At 38.4% G+C, this 17595-nt stretch overlaps 1 protein-coding gene across 1 annotated transcript; it reads right to left on the minus strand.

Annotated features, from left to right (window-relative positions):
* Nucleotides 1–176: 176 nt before the first annotated feature.
* LOC103979319 (EH domain-containing protein 1) lies at nt 177–17191 on the minus strand. Its single transcript, XM_009395416.3, has 16 exons — nt 16970–17191; nt 16818–16897; nt 14212–14280; nt 14048–14105; nt 13915–13967; nt 13791–13833; nt 13662–13708; nt 5686–5799; nt 5416–5518; nt 5279–5328; nt 3370–3498; nt 3044–3295; nt 2823–2902; nt 2453–2579; nt 2226–2369; nt 177–646 (listed from the first exon to the last, which is right to left on the minus strand). The coding sequence occupies exons 1-16, from the start codon at nt 17043–17045 to the stop codon at nt 458–460; spliced, it is 1614 nt and encodes a 537-aa protein (XP_009393691.2). The 5' UTR covers nt 17046–17191; the 3' UTR covers nt 177–457.
* Nucleotides 17192–17595: the final 404 nt, after the last annotated feature.

Below are 17595 nucleotides of genomic sequence, written 5' to 3' on the forward strand. Positions count from 1 at the left end.
TTGGTATTTAAAACATTGGTTTGAAATTACATGCCTAGATTCCGAATTCAGAGGTTGATTAAGGATTTCTGCATCCCACAACATAGGCTTCAACATTGATACTACGAGATCATCTTAAACTCCTGCATGTGGGATTCAACAAAGAGCCCTTGTGTGAACACCACCACAAAGAAGGCTAAAAGATTCTAAGGGTTCCTTTTTGGGTGCACAACATAATTATTGCAATGGAAAGATGATCACGATTTAGATATTACATCAGTTAATCAGCGAAATATGTTCTTATCACAATAGCCAACAATGGCCAGATTGTAGATCACAAACTTACACATCTCGGACAAACTGGTACAAGCATGGAACAACCAGAGCAGTGCATGTTTTTTTGCTGCAGTGATACTATGATCGGACGAACTCATTGCCCTCTTTGGTGGCTGTTGTACTGCATCTGGGGGATGACAACTTACCGTTCATATGGGTTTCTGAAGTTTCTTAGTAGTTCCGGGATGTCATATGCCAGCATATCGTCAACAGCCTGTATCATTTTTGGCTTCAGTTTCTCGAACTTGTCGATGCTGTAACCACCTAGGATTTCTCTGAAGTGCTCGACATTGGGGAAATCTCCAGCTGGTAAATGGTATTCCCGTTGAACCTGCTTTAAAAATACATGTGAGTCTTTAGGCATTATGAAATGGCCATAATTCAAAAAGAACAGATGGTGTAGCTATAGTCTGCAATTAAATGTTGAGAAGCTTCAAACGGAAAAGAAAAACCAAAAAAATATAGAAACTATTACTTAGAGAGGGGGAGATTTCTGAAGAACTAACTGAATAGGCAATAGAAAATTAAATGATCAATATATTCTGTGCTCTATCACATCCATAATAAGAGCAAAGGAAGCAAGCAATTGCTGGCATATATCTGTGAAAATGATTAAATTGCACTTCATATTAAAGATACAGAAGTTTACCTGACAAGCATGCAGTGCATAAATGTGTATAAAATGTGCTAATAAATTGGCAGAAAGAGAGAAACTCCAGTTTCAAGGTCAATGAAATAAACAGAAGAAATAAGGTGTGAAAAACAAGAATTAATTTGTTTATATCCACCCATTAGATCCATGATTAGAAGCAACAGGTCAACAATCCAATATTTGAAAGAATTATCAAATTAAAGATCAAGTATGGTAAGTTCATCAAGCAAGATTCCCAGTTGACCCACAGTGCGTTGACATGAAGCAATAAAGATTAAGTCAAAAATTTAATACTCAAGAAAAGAAATGTGCTGGATGTGCACAGGTACAAAGGAAAGGACCCCTTACATGTTCTGTCACAGCCTCAAAAAATCAAGGTTGGCAAGATTTATTTAATGAAAAGAAGGGCTATGAAACATACTGACTCTTCATTTGACAATTTCCTATACTGAATTTGATATTATCAAATGGACATTTTTCAGTCATTTTTCCATCTCTCACTATAGCCTATGTACACATGTTGACAAAACATATATCCACACACATCTAAACATACACATGCAAAATGTATAGGTAATATTCTCAAACTTTCAACAACCCAAGGGTGAACTGAAAATATTGAAATTCAGGAGGTTAGATCATTATAATATTCATTCAACAGCATAAAAAATGAACAAGTGTTTGATTTTTTAAACATAGTTTATGTGGCATGTGCCTACTGCATGCTACTAATTCATATGCAGAATATCCAGCAGCATGTACCTAAGGCTATGGCCAATGATAATAGAAGTCTAATAACATGCATTTTTAGCTATTCCACTGTTTCCACAAGTTCTTGACTTGACAGCAACATACATTTACCTATTTATTATTTAATTACATATTTTAAGATTGTACATCCATTGTGTGGCAACTTCACTGCTTGCATACCATGGTTGCTTGAACATTGCATCACTTTGAGATGCTTGATATCATGCTTTCTACATTATAGAAAGAGAGACTGGTTAAAACAGAAATGATCCTTTCATTTCTCAAACACACCGGTGTATGCATCACTTTGAGATGCTTACTGTCATGCTATAGAAACTGACTAGTTTAAACAAGAAATGATCCTCTCATTTCTCAAACATGTATGTGTATCTGCTTGCACAAGCATCGCCAACAACTATATCACGTGTAAATGGAGCGATATTTACATATGGTCCTCATTAAACATTAAAACATTTTTATGCACTTTAAACAGAAAAAGAAACATTACCTTTGCAAACTCATCCTCCAGGTTATCAATGAGCCGTTGTTGAGCCTTTGCCTTGCCTAGCATGGCTGGCATCTCGTTTCTCAGGTGGCTAATAATGTAAGAATGAATCTTTGCCGCTCGAGCCCTCTTAACAAATTCGTTGATCTGAAACCAAATGAAGATTAGACTGAACAGATTATAGGATCCACATAAAAACAGAAAAAGGAAAGGAGTTGTCACAAGATTACCCTGCGATCACACGCCTTCTTAGGAATATCTTTCAGATCAGAAAGGAGGTCATCTTGTTCTCTTTCAAACAGTTCCTTTCCAAGTGGACCAACAGCTGCTTCATTAATTGGCTTGTCATTGAATGAACTGTAAATTATAATTAGAATAGTCTTAAACAAGAAAATTACAAAATGAACTCATTAACCCATAAGAGTTCTAATCCTAGTGATTATTGTATAGTAAGAATAAGTCAAAACTCCAGCTCATGCTCCTAGGAACATGTAATTTCTTAAGGATAAAAAATGTTTTATACGATAAGCTAGGAAAAAAATTAAACTTATGCAAGAAATCAAACTATTCAAAGTACAACCATAAGTATTGCGAACACACCCAATATAGACACGCATTACTTCAGGAGTATTCAGAACCTTCCCAAGTGACCACATCAATGCACCATAAACTCTCATTAGCTGCAAAGAAAAGGCAACTCAACCAGGTTAAAAATATGCTGCGGTTTAAAAATTGGCAAAAGCAACCTAAGCGACTGCATAAGATAATATAAGTGATGATCTCATGGCAATCCAAAGAATTTAATTTTTTAAGTGTTTCACCTGCTGCGTGTCAACTTGGTCTGACTTATTTAGAACCACACGTATTTTGTCATCATGACCACGCAGAGATCCAATAACACGCTTGAACTCATCACTGATGTCAAGCTTATGGGGATCAAATAGAAGAAGTATAAGGTCGCATTTTGCTGCAAACCATGATGTCACACCGGTAAAGTCATAACTGCGTTGAGTACGTTGTTTTTCTCCAGAAAGAACCCCAGGAGAGTCAACAAATGTGATATGTTCCAGAAGCTGCACAAATACAGAGTAGTTAGCTTCTAAATATAATATACACGCCTTCCAAAGAAGCTAAGATTAGACCATACCGGATTTGGCATTTGTGAGCACTCAAATTTTGACAAAAATGCAGTTCCAAACATTGTAAGACCACTGAAAGCCATATCCGCTTGAACAGCTATGGTATTCCCAGGAATAGTCCTTTCATCAGGTCCCGACTGAAGAAGTGAAACTAGTGAGAACATACTCTAGTGGTAATATTGGTACCATTTGTTAGCTACACAAGCTACATCTCTAGAAAAGGCACTTAAACTACATCAGATAACTTTTATCCTACTAATATTACCAAAATTTCTGCAAAATTCATGTAAGCCACAAATGAAAAATGGCAATGCATCAAAGTGCACAGTTCCATGCATGCAAGCTGGTGAAAGTCAGTCCATGCTACCATATGACCGTTCAACATCAAACAGAATGAAACATTTAACAGCATTGCACGATGACAAGGTCTTAGACATGTTTTATCTAAAAAATGTGGAACACAGCATGAGTAAGAAATCATCTCAGTACATGGCTGGCATAGATGTAGCATATGATTCTTCAGTCCTTGTTTAGTAAGTTACTACTCCTGGCAATTAACCACAACTCCAAGCCACATGAACTACTACCATGAGAATATTGTGAGATTGACATAAAGGGCACTTATTTGACAGAATCTCTTACCAAAACAGTAATCATAAGTAAATAGTGAATCAAAAATAAACTACATCAAAATTATTCAACAAAAAGTGATATTAAAGATAACAGAAACTATAATCATATAATGAATGGTTCATCAGATTGCTCAATCTTGACATCATCTAGCTTATCTGAATAGGGGCATCAATCAAGGACAAAACAATTTTTGCCCGATTCGTCTATATTACCAAAAAATCAGCCAGACTAAGCCTTGATCAGTTGAACCTACTGATATAGGCCAAAATCAAATGAATCGGACTCATCCTTGAGAAGAGAGGTAAAGGAGTAAGAAAAGCAACTATTAAAATAGCACAAGAACAGGGAAAGAAGTCGAGAGAGAAAAGCCCTAATTATATCCTAGTACACAATCAAAGGTTACTCATGGTTTGCAGCCACTCATCATTTGTGCCACTTGCTATAGGGATGGAAAGGGGGAGGGAGGGAGGAAAGAAGGGAAGAAGAGAGAGATGTTGGGTGTGTCAGAAGTTCAGACAGACCTTCTGCGATAATCTAAAGCGGCAGTTTCAAGTTTCAACAATTCAGTGGCATTCTTAGGTCTCTTCTGTAGGCATACAGCCTACAAGTCGCTTCTGTCGGGCATATTCATGAGACCTTGTTGTGAATGTCAATAATGGGTCCTCTGGATTCATCACTAGAACAAACTTGTTGAAACATAAGAACAAACTTCTTTAGATAATATCTTCTCACTCTTGCAGACTTCCAACATTTGATGCCGAGCCATAGCAAAGATCCCAAGGATATCTTGCATAACACACAATCAAATAACAATCAGTTTAGAATCAAGGCTTGTATCTAAAGGAGTTAATTAGTTTACTCAAGATAATATGAACAAAGCTAGATATGGAGTTATGAACTAATCCCTAGTGCCCTAGAATGTTTATCAAAAGCCATTGCATCAGCTATCCTTCAAAGCCACTAGACACTTCACTCTTCTGACAACCCATGTGTGTGATGTGTTTATCAAAGTCATTTTTATACTTGCACGGTTGATCATCTCTCATCATTTAAAAATTTGGCATTGGTGAGTTACATTGTAGCTTAGGTTGACAATACTATGCTTGAATAATTTTATGACTAAAAATACAAGTGATAAAAAAGGTCTCAAGTCAAATAGTCAACAACTTACATAGCAGTGATCAATTGTTAATATGACTAGCTTGCACAAAAAAGAACCAAACAAAAAAACAAACAAATACATATAAAAAAGTAGACAAAAAGCATCTCCAGGTTTTCGCATACCATAACAACAACAAATCGGTCAGTTGTAGGCTCTGGTCCAATATGAGCACCTGCATAAACGTCAAAGACAATAGCATATTACAGAATTCTTGCTTCTTTGACAAACAATAGAAATATTAGGAAACACCGATAAAAACCTGGGTAGCTAGTTTTGAGTAAATGTTTTATGAATGTCGTTTTTCCAGTAGAATATTGACCCAAGAGCATAACCATGGGCTTAGCATCAAAATCACTGTTTGTCTGCAAAAACAACCAGGATGGACAATGACATCAAATTTTAATGAGGATATCTAGGTGGTGCAAAAAATGTGTTGACATTACATTCTTAATTAACAGTCTTATACACAAAATGCAACAACTTTAAATGCAATTGCAAACAAAGAATAACTCAATACAGCCAGACACACCAGAAGGGGTGAAACAAAATCGTTGAACCGGTAAGTAACTTCCAAGGGCTTCAGCTTTTCAACGTATAATCTCTTCAAACCATCTATGATTGAAGTAACTTGGCTCAGAGGTATCTGACATCAAAAGAATAACCAAAACTATAGAAAAGAAGAAAATGCTAGCATAATGCAGAACTAAAACAATGTATAAAGGTTCTTTGTAAAATATCTCAAAGAAGTACCTTTGAGATGAAACATTAGTACGCTACTAAAAATGATATGATATAAACTGCTAAAGTGGTTAATCTAAAACAAAAGTACCAAAACCAGTATGAAAAAAAGATAAACAAGGAAATGCAAGCAGTAACTTCAGTGAGACTTTTTCTGATGACCAAATGGTTCCTTTGAACACCTACCATATCACAAGTTCAAATAACCCAGAATGCACCCTAAATACACATTTTCAGAAGCTAGCAAATGGGCCCCAAATACTGATAACAAATATTTCCTTGCATTTTAGAGTTCCCAGTCAAATTACTATATTAATACTGTTCATTGTTATCAAACATGGGTAAACCCAATTTGATCTGGGATGTGATATGCAGTTCCTGACCCTGATGTGGATGTTTTATCACCCCAGTGGTTTTGCTGGACAAACTGATCAAAAGAAAAGACAGAAGAATTGGAGAAGAATAAAAAAAAAGCTTCAAGAATTGTGGCAGTCGAATAACTAAAAGAAGTAACGACCTTGTCAACAAGTTCCACCTTCATCTAAAAGTAGAAGGTAATGGTAATGAATAAAAAAAATAAAGAAAAGAGGATGAATTGCTTTTGCTTTAAGAAGCAATTGGAAATGGCAATGGCAATAGCCATGGTAATGGTATATCGTTCGTTATTTTCCGCTTTTGATTTCTTGTCCAGCTGCTTGACTTCGTAATTTACTTGGCTTTTGTATGTTTTTCCCTAGTTTTAAGCCAAGCCAGTCCGCAAAGCTACGCAGCCTGTGGGCTGATTTCTTTGAGGCAGCTGTGCTGTCACGGACAAATCTGTACATGGGGAATTCGATGTAATGTTTGTGTATGTCTATGTCTTTCAGTTATATTCATACTTTGCATAGCAGGCAGAGGGCTTACAGTAAGCTTGGCAGCCCCATTTTAGTTGGATTTTATGGCCGTTTTAGTCATATAACACAGGTTGTGTGCAACCATCGCACAAAGGCAAAATTGCCGAAGAACAAACCATCAAGTGGGCCATTTTTGGGATTTTCTAACTCCGTAAAGTAGTGTGAAGTGTTAGTCAATACAAAACCCTAGAGCTACTCGGGTGGCACATGGCTGGATGAGCCTTTGGGGTATATTATCTAGGACTAGTTCGCTACCTTATTCTGTAGCAATATCATGTGGGCACTTATGAGGACTTTTGCCACAGTGGACCATCTTGGACCCTTTGTCACGTGATCGTTGGGAGCTTCCAAAGTCTATGTTTATAATTTGTATTGCCTATCAAGTGTTTGCTAAAATGTTTACTTGTGGGATCCCGAGTTAAACACTTTCTCTAACCTATTTTCTCTTTTACAAGTCCTTAAGGGACCATAAAAAACTTCATGGAGGCTAACATATTGCGGACGAACACATAAGGGTATCGCATGACTTAGGAAAAACCAACTAAGTCCATAACATATGGTATCAAAGCGAAACAAGCACATTGACAAACACTTGGCATATAAACGTGGAGGACCTAGCGGGGCTACGTTGATAGCAGACAATGAGCGTGATCATTTGAGGGAAACGAGCGTAGAGACACAGGGAAAGAAGTCGCTCAAAGGAGCAGGCATCCGAGATTAGCATTCTACGGAATGGCCAATCCTTCGCGCAAGAGGCACCATGAAGACAAACAAGTTAAGAAGAACGTATAGCGCACAAAGGTTGAGATAGTTGAGTTCAAGCTACAACTCGACATTGACAACCAAACTTGACAGTGCTCAAGGCAAGCGAGAGCACTTGACAATGGATGAGACTATGCAAAGAGAGATGTGTTGTTTACTGTTTAGCGACTAAAAGAGTTGTGCAAAACTCACAGAGGTGAAGGTAATTGCTAACTCGAAGAACTCGGTACTTATGCAAGAGCTTGTATGCAGACGATGGACTATCCGTGGCCATCCCAAGGCAATCGAAACTTGACACCATAGAGCATGAAAATTTTATCTTCGACATAGGAAGGACACGTAAGTAGGAGGTTGAACTGTGCAGTAGGTTAAGCATATTGTTATGTCCTTAGGGGCACAACGGGAGCTATATTGGCGATGAGTCACAATCTAACAAGCGTATTCACGGTGGTAGAACAGTGCGCAGTTTATTCAACAAGGCGGAGTAGTCCAAGAAGATGGTGATCTCCGAAACTTCCAAAGGGAAGGATGCGAAGAGGAAAGTTGTCCAACAGGATAAATATCCAAGAGGGATAAATTTCAATTCTTTAAAAGGAGAATCATGTGCAACGGACTGCACATGTTGAGGGAGGGTCTCTCAAGACAATAGCTCCATAAAACTTAATGGACCGAGCAAGCAACGAGAAGTCGTCGCATAATCTCAAACGAGATAATGCGTTGGTGGACGCATTATGAGATCAAGTACGAGAGCAACCCAAGACAATACCAAACGAAAGCACACTCAAAGCCAATGCAGAGAATGGACTTAACGGTGGGCTGACCAGTGAAATGGGGGGCGCAAGGGCCACCATCAACTCAATGCAAATCGAGGAGCAGAGCAACTCGGGTAGAACTTGGTGAAAAGCCCAAGTCACATGAAGGAAGTTGACATAGAAGACGAGACATGGAGTGAAGGCACGAAGCTTTTCCTGGACAAAGATCAAGGACAAGAACTCTTACAGAGGCAAGAACGAGATCATGTCATTCTATAGGTTCCTCATTCCGATGGAGCGAACTCATCTTGCATACTATTAGTCGAAGGGAGCTTCAAGGCACATGCATTTTATCTTGACGAAGCAATTAACGAAGGGACTAAAGCGACTCAACTTGTGATGGCAAAATTAAGGTTAAAAGACCTTGGCACGAGGAAAGAGAACACATAGGCGGGTACTCTTGAAGAATATATCGTAATGTTGTCATTCAAGTTACCGCAAAGGAAGCTGTGCATAGCGGAGATTATGATGGGGGCAGCCCAGGATCTAGATAATAGCACACCAATTTCAGCAAAGTTGATGTACTTCGAGAGCTGTTGGGCAACGACTATCCTAGAGTTGCGCTTCGTTTGTGTGACCCAAGGGCAGGTGGACAAAGGTTGATTGCCAAAATAAAGAACACAATCAGAGGTGTCAGAGGCCTTGTGATGTGCTGGTAGAGGCTACACATGGAGAGATCACAATCCGAGTTCATCCACAAAGATTATAATGCGATAGAGATGTCACCATGAGACAAAATGGTGCAACGGATCAAGGTAGAACAGTTCAAGGCAATGCGACACACGAGAGAAGGCCCGTGAGGCACTTGATCATACAGAGGTATGATCATGAGCTACTAGGAGCTCCATTTCGGTGACAGGACAGCAAAGAAGGGTAATGGATTCAATGAGTGAATATCATGATACCACAGAGGCAAGTCTTTCATGTGTGTACCGAATTTTGGATCGGATGAAAGCCTTGGTCATTAACATATGAAGGGTTGTGTACCATCGAAGGAGATTTCGAGTGCAAGTATCAATGAGTCCCATGAGGGGACTTGATCATACAGAGGTATGATCGAAGCAACTGAAAAGTCGGACTGCTCCAGAGCTCATATTCGCTTAAGGATGTTCGACAAGTTGAAGGACAAGGTCGAGCGAGCGAACGTTGCTACCAAAGATGCAAATGAGAACAAAATCGACGCAAACCCTATAACATGATGGCGAAGGCCATGCATAGGAGTTGAAGTATATCGTTTCATCAACCAAGAGGAACTGCTCGAAGAATACGAAGGTGTTGAAATAGATAGTCGAAAGGGGTGAGGAAGCGACGACAAGTCTATAGGAACTTAGCTACCCAAAACCACACGTCGATTAGGATGGAGGTGGCCTCGGAGGAGTGCCACAGTACCGTAGAGGTTGATATACCAATCGTGAAAAAGGAAGCAGATACGAGGCGACGGATAGTAAGGCCATTAGCAAGGTAATGGAGTCATCAAACCCTTACTCTCATGGAGGGGGATGAGGAGATGGAGAATGCAGATGCAAACTCCAAATACCAAGACAAGGCCAAGGAACTTCATAAGGCTGATGTCGATAGGCTTTTCATCAAGATAACTGAAAGTAGGGGACTTAGAGTCAATGTAGGAGTGTTCAACCAAGGAACAGAGTAGGCAGTACGCGGTGCTATACCTTTTCTACTTAGAGTGGACGGTGGTAATGATGAAGATGACGGTACAATCCTAGAGGCGACCAAAACTATCAGAGGCTTGCTCCAATTGGGGTAAAATTTTACTCTTTTCAAGCAAAACTTGTTACATCCTAAAAGTTTGATGGCAATAAGAAAAAGAATTGCAGTAGCTAACTCAATGCAAAGAGTGCAAACACTTTAGGTGCTTTAGAAATGTGAGCAAAGATAAGGCAAAGGCTAGTAACCAGCTTGATGCATGAAGTCCAACCTTTAAGGAGGCAGGTAAATTCAAGTAACATTTGTCTTCTCAACTATTAAGAGAACGGAAAAAATCGAGTACCCTAGTTCTCCTATTTATCAAACAAAAGAGATCTGTATATGTTCAAAAACCCTTCGAAAAGACTTAGTGAAAAATAACAGTTGTCAAATCCTTACCAATGATGATTGATTCTACCGACAGTACATTGTCCGCTTCATTTGCCAATAGAATGTCAATCGAAAATGGTAGTGATGCAAACCTACTTGAAGGCGACAACAAGTTATAGAAGAATCGATGAAAAAATTTACAGAAGAAAGACCTCAAAAACTTCAAAGTCTGCGAGGCGATGCTCGTAAAAGCTCCAACAGGCATCCACCTAGTTCAAGCGGCACAAGACGTTTGAGAGACTGACGCACAAAGTCTCGAAGAAATAAATGGGGGAGAATGTCACAAACAAATAAATGGGGGAGAATGTCACAAACAAATCTGTACACATGGTGTTCGATATAATATTTGTATATATTCGTGTTTTTTTGTTTTGTTCATATTTTACATAGCATATAGGGGGCTTACAATAAGCTTGGCAGCCCATTTTAGTTGGCTTTTGTTGCCATTTCAATCCTGTAAACGCAAGTTGTGTGCAATCATCGCGCAAAGTCAAAATTGCCCAAGAACATGCCATCAAGACAACCATTTTTGGGTTTTTCTAGCTCCGCGGAGTGTGGTAGAGTGTCAGCCAATACAGCACCCTAGAGCTACTCGAGCGGCACATGACTAGATGGGACTTTGGGGTTCCGCAGCAATATCATATGGGGACTTTTGGCCACGGCGAACCAACTTAGACCCTTTGTCACGCGACCATTCAAAACTTACGAAGTCTATATTTATAATTTGCATTGCCTATCAAGTGTTTGTTGAAATATCTGCTTGTGAGATCCCAAGTTAAACGCTTCCTCTAACCTGTTTTCTTTTTTGTAGGTACTTAAGAGACTATAAGAGGTTTCAAGGAAGTTAATCCTTTGTAGACAAACACGTAAATGTGCCACACGACTTAGGCAAAATTAGTTAAGCCCGTGACAGTGCGACATGAAATATCAATTATCTCAATCAAGGTTCGTAATTTCATACTGCACCGAAATATCGAGTTCAACTTGGTATGGTATGATACGAGTATACCGAGCGGTACGCTCTGGTGTACCGCTCGATATATATGTATATATATATACATATATATATACATATATATATATATATATGTATGTATATATATATACATACATATATATGTGTGTGTATATATATATATAAAGTTAAAAAATAAAAAAAGGGCGACGTCGCGTCATTTCTTCTCCCAACGTGGGGAGAAGAAAACCTCGAAGCCTCGATGACGTCATCGAGGTTTCTTTGCATGAAGTTTCTTCTCCCCGCGAAGCCTCGGTGACATCACCGAGGTTTCTTTGCGGGAAGTTTCTTCTCCCCGCGAAGCCTCGATGACGTCACCGAGGTTTCTTCTCCCCACACCAAGGCTTCTTCTCCCTGTGCGGATTAGGAGAAGTCACCGACGACATCGAGGTCTCCACGCGAATACTCAGTGACGTCGCCAAGGTTTCTTCTCCCCACGCCGAGGCTTCTTCTCCCCGTACAGATTAGGAGAAGTCGCTGACAACACCAAGGCCTCGTCACCTCAAACGTGAAGGAGGCAACATCATATCATCTACGACATCCGACGAGGGAGGGTGACGACGGATCAGGATCGTCGACGGAGAGCGGCGCCGAATCTCCAGGTTCTCCCTTTCTTCTCCCTCTTCTTCCTTCTCCCTCAGCTAATACCGCTTAGTAGCGGACGACGACGACCGAAATCGATCGTCACCGACCGATTTCGAGTGGTAACGGGGTGAAAACAGCCCCAATCAACGGTACTGCCTGGTAGCGAGCGGTCCGCATACCGGTCTGCTGGCGGACCGGTACGTACCACCCGATACGGGTAGTATCATTCGAAATTAAAAACCCTAATCGGGTGGTATCATTCGAAATTAAAAACCCTAATCTCAACGCCCTTGAACATCTCAACACCCTTGAACCCCGAGTGGGCCGTATGGGGCTTTAGGTAGTGTCAATGATTGGTTTGAATGAAAACTAAGCACCCTTGAACCCTAGAGTTTGTACGTAAATCATGTGTGGGCTTGCTAAGCAATTCGATGATTGTTTGGTTAAGTGACATCATTTTAGTGTTTAAAGTCCTATTTTCTTTTGCCTTTCGAGTGTTTGTTGAATTGTTTGAGTGATACGCTTTTGTTCAAGACATCAAGACTTGATTATCCTTGCTTTCAAAATGATAAATTTTCTCTTTTATAGGTCCTTTGGAACTTGCACAAGGTTGGTCTAAGACTGACCCTTTACGAATGGCCATCATAAGGGTGCCTCATGATAGGAGAATTCAAGAGTCTATAACAAAGCGATACCTATTAGTCAACCCGGTTTATTAATCTATAATCATATGCAACATTCACTAGAGATCATAGAAAAGCGAACATATACAATATGTAGAAACTTTATTATTCAATAACTGACCAAAAAATAATATTATGATCAATAAGAAAAACACCAAAAGTAACAAAATTTCCATTTGAAGTAATGACTTGATTATAAGATAATAGCACAATGAGAGAAACATCAGCAACTTAAAATTACACCTACTAAGAAATACCAAATGTTCAAATACAAAGCTAAATCACATAAAAACCAACAAAAACAAAAGGGTTTTTACTTTTTCGTTTGTGCCATCAAATATTCCAAAATACGATATTTTTCCATTACAATATTTGAAAACACATAAATGCCATTAGAAAATCAAGATATGGTCATACCAAAAAGTTGATATTTGTTATTATGTACAATTAAAAATTAAAAGGGTCTACATTTGCAGTATTCGACTCAAATGGATGTAGTGTTACCAGATAATCTAAATTAGGTCAGCTTGGAAATGATAACATACTCAGACCAAGTATTTTACATTTGTAAAATTGATGTTTTAACTATATTTTCATACAAGTCAGAGGAAAATAAAAGTTAAAGGGTATTAAATGTAGTGTATATTCAATTAATAGCCATTGTTTGTTAAATAATATAGACAAAACCTAACAGAGTGACATATCTGAGTAAATATTAGTTTTCTAGTAGCATAATATATTTCATAGAATAAAATTGCAAATATGGTATGTTGAATTTTGAGTAGCATATTTTGTTAAAATTCCAGTAGTTTTGTTCAGTAATATTTAATTTTGGCCAACAATACTACTTATTGGTGAAGATTTTTCGGCTAGAAAAAGGGCATAGAATGACATCAACAAAAAGAAATAGCGGCAAGGAGTACCTTCTTCGCTGATTTTGAACTAAACCACTGTTGTGGCTTAGAGTTCACTGCAGAAGACATAAATAATAAGATCTTGTTCAAGTAGGCAAGCAGCTATAATTTGTATGCAACATAAATCAAGTCATATACCATCTATCTCAGGATCAATTTTCTTTGTTGACGCCTTATTTCTCTAGCAAACAATTGAGAGCAAGTTAGAATAGGTAGAAAGTTTACTTGATTTTATTAATCTGGAAATTTTCATCAGACTTACAGAGAGCAGAGTATCTAAACCTTCCATCACTGGTGGATTCAATTTCTCCAAGTCTGCAGGTGTGACAATATAGATATGTTGATGCATCTTATTTCAAACTCTGTAAATAATAAGATTTTAATTCATAGTTTACCTGCATTAGCAAGTGTATCTTGGGTAATCTCATTCCCTGCTTGTGCTAGAGCCACAAGCTGCACAAATCAAAACTTAAACAATGATTAAATAGTACAATTCTACATTATTTCCAATAATAATATTTAACAAAATGAAAGGGAAAAGAGAATGTAGCATGTAGACCTGCATTGCTGTAACAAACTCTCCAAACCCAAGAAAGCCTTGTCGTTTAGAGTCTGCAATCGCCCATATCTTCATGCAAAATTTGGTAAGGAGAATCAATTAACAAATATATAATTGTGTGTTCAGAAAACAAAAGCCTAGATGTTTGCTTCACTAACAATCATCAATAATGCAGCAGATATCTAGCTAAATCTGAAGACAAGCGCACACCGAAAATGCCCGATAGTTTAACCCAATCATCAACCCAGATGATCAAAAAAGAAAGTTAGTCATCCTGGATTTTAAATTAAAAATTATTTGGTAAGTGCCAATGAATAAACATGTTCTCAAATATTAGTATTTGGAATTTAGTAGCAGTGACTTCTGTAGCAGCAAAAGCAATACAAAATTATATTCAACTCGTGTTTTAAGGGCAAACAACATTGAAATAAAGCTTAGCAGATTGAAAACAAATCAATTACCGATCTGGGCTAATTAGTTATATAATTCTTCCGAATTCAATAATAAAGTTTTCCAGAATATGTAAGTTTGGCCACCATCAACTTTTTATCCCCATTTTCGAGATCATGCGTATAGCCCCTTGTGACGGAAAACTTAGGTTAAGTTTATCATGATATCATAATCCTAATTTTGTCTAAAATGGTCAATCTTTTGTGTTAGTTTTCTTCCTACTAAAATAAGTAGTAAGAATGCATGCCAAACCACAGCCCACAGGACTACTTATATTAACACCAAAGAAAGCACAACTGTTAATTCTTAGCATCTTTAGTTTTGGAGGCATATAAAGGTACTTCTTTCCCAATATGATTTTTCTAAGAGAAAGAAAAATTATTGAAAAAATGAAAATTGTTTCAGCAAAAGAGGAAAAGGTATCCAGCTGCAAATATTTCCTAGCACCTAACTAATCTATAAGGAGTTAAAGCTACAACAAATTATGTACGTTTCCATTTAAAACAAAACAAAGTTTTTCATGTTTTGAGTCATTTTCACAACATGTTCAAGAGTAGAGGATTCAGCATGCAATTACTGGCACTGATTAAGAAACCTATTCTGATTAATAGCCACAGGCAAGGTTATCAACATAGCAAATGTTTGCCCAAACTCAAGCTCATCTATCACTTTTAATATATTATCAGTCTTTTGCACACACACAATAAGACTCCATCTGTAAGTTAAATTGTTTGACTACCAAATGAGTCAGCAACATATTCCACTCTTTTTGAGAGCCCCATACTGAACTTTTTAGAATGATCAATCCCCGTGATTCTTTACAATTAGAAGGTTGCTACCATGTTTTTACATTATACTAGCTTGTTTTCACTATTCCCGGTCCAGCCTCTCAACCATTTCATGCAGGACGAATGGATGTTCCTTCAGTTCAGAGTCGTTAGGGGTAAAATGTATCTCCTTTCAAAAAAGGAAAAAAAACCTTTAAGGTGTAACTTTGCAGGATAATTGTGGATTATCCAGAACCTTATTCATCACATAGCATCCATTCAACCATTTCTCCATGCTCTTTCTATGATATTAATTCATTCCACCAGCTGATTCTACTTTTTGTACCTTCTCTTCCTTCTATTGCAACACCACCTTTGATTAGTAGCTCGTTTTCACTATTCCCCGTCCAGCCTCTCAACCACTTCATGCAGGACGAATGGATGTCCCTGTAGTTAGGGGTAAAATATGTCAAAATAGAAACTTTCACGTGTAAATTTGCAGGATCATTGTGAATTATCCAGAACCTTAACATCACATAGCATCCATTCAAACATTTTTCCATGTTCTTTCTATGATATTAATTCATTCAGCCAACTGATTCCACCTTTTGTACCTTCTCTCCCATCTATTGCAACAACACCTTTGGTAATTACATATATGCACTTCTACTCCTGCATTGCCTAAATACCTTAGTTTCTAAATTCAATTTTCATAGCTAAAACTTAGATTTTAGCCCCACACAGCCATATCAATCAATATAAAGCTATTAATGATGCACGTACCATAAACATCATCTTCAGTATGCCTGGTAAGCTTATCTGTTGGGTGTCAATGGATAAAAACTTAGAGATGATCTTTGATACTCTAACCAATAGGTACCCTATCATGCATATTTATAATTGCACCAATGTGTTTACTAAAGCTTCCTATTAGGTTAAAATCCATGGTGTTACATCTGTAGAAACTCTATCAAAATCTTTTAAGAGAAAAATCATGTGCAACAGTTCAATTATATCTCTTTTCTCTATATATCCCAAGATATTTTTACGTTTATTATCAGGACTTCATTTTCTCCATAACGACATCATCAATTACGAAAGGAAAGAAAAAGGTCCAGAATCAAAATATAATCCATCCTAATAGGTGATACTCCTACATTCGAAATCCACGGCAGCATGTCATGACACAGACAATAACTACAACAGAGATAAATGGGAACATCAAAAGAAAAGAGGACGATCTAGTCATTAGCGTATTGCAAAGTAGAAACAAAAGTGGGATATAATAGCGAGGAAACGGAAAGAATAGCAAGAATGGTTATACAAAGCATTACACTCGATAAAAGTATATCAACAACAGTGGTACCAACGAATTTAGAACAGTTTCACCTGTTTGAGATCGGGGCGAGATAGATTCGACAAGGAGAAGAACTTGATGGCATCGTTCCCCGTGATCCGGCCATCTCCATCTAATACAATCAGGAAAAAAACCTCAAAAACCTCGTGAGCATAGCCGAGACAAGAGGGATGCGGAAGCGAACCTGAATCGGCGAAAGAAAACCACTCATTGTAGATCCTCGCTTGCTCTTTACTGGTCGAATAGGAAGGGAAGTCCATAAGGCGACGATCGCGAAAGAACAACGGCGAGGGATCGGGTGGATCGCACGCCGGCGGACGAAGGAAGAGGGAGGAGTAAGCCGCGAGAGGAGCCCTCGGAATATGGAAGGGCAAATGTTAACAGTTCTCGCGCTTTGGGAAGAGGAGCGTTCGATTTGACTTGATTCTTATTTGTGTTTCGATTTGTTACTTTTGAGGCAGCGGATCCTGTCCAACTGGGATTTCTTAATGGATAGAGAGCAATCATAATGCTGAAAACGTGGCTGGCTTTCTATTGTTAGAATAGAGCAGTAGGTAGAATGACGGTTGGAGAGGATCCGAAGACCATATTGTAACGGGTCGGCGTCAGGTCTTTCTTACACGGAGGTGAGTCCAAAGAAGTGCAAGGCTTATGGCCTAATCGCGACACGTTCTCCGTTAGGCAGAGACCCCAACGGGTAGAAATTGTGTTTCTTTTAATTGAGTCAAAAACTTCTTCTGAGGGTTGAGATAGAGACAGATGCCTATTGTTAAAATCGGAAAAACACTGCTTGTGAAAGGATTCTATCTT

This window comes from Musa acuminata, chromosome BXJ3-3 (assembly GCF_036884655.1).
Source record: "Musa acuminata AAA Group cultivar baxijiao chromosome BXJ3-3, Cavendish_Baxijiao_AAA, whole genome shotgun sequence".
Taxonomy (NCBI): domain Eukaryota; kingdom Viridiplantae; phylum Streptophyta; class Magnoliopsida; order Zingiberales; family Musaceae; genus Musa; species Musa acuminata.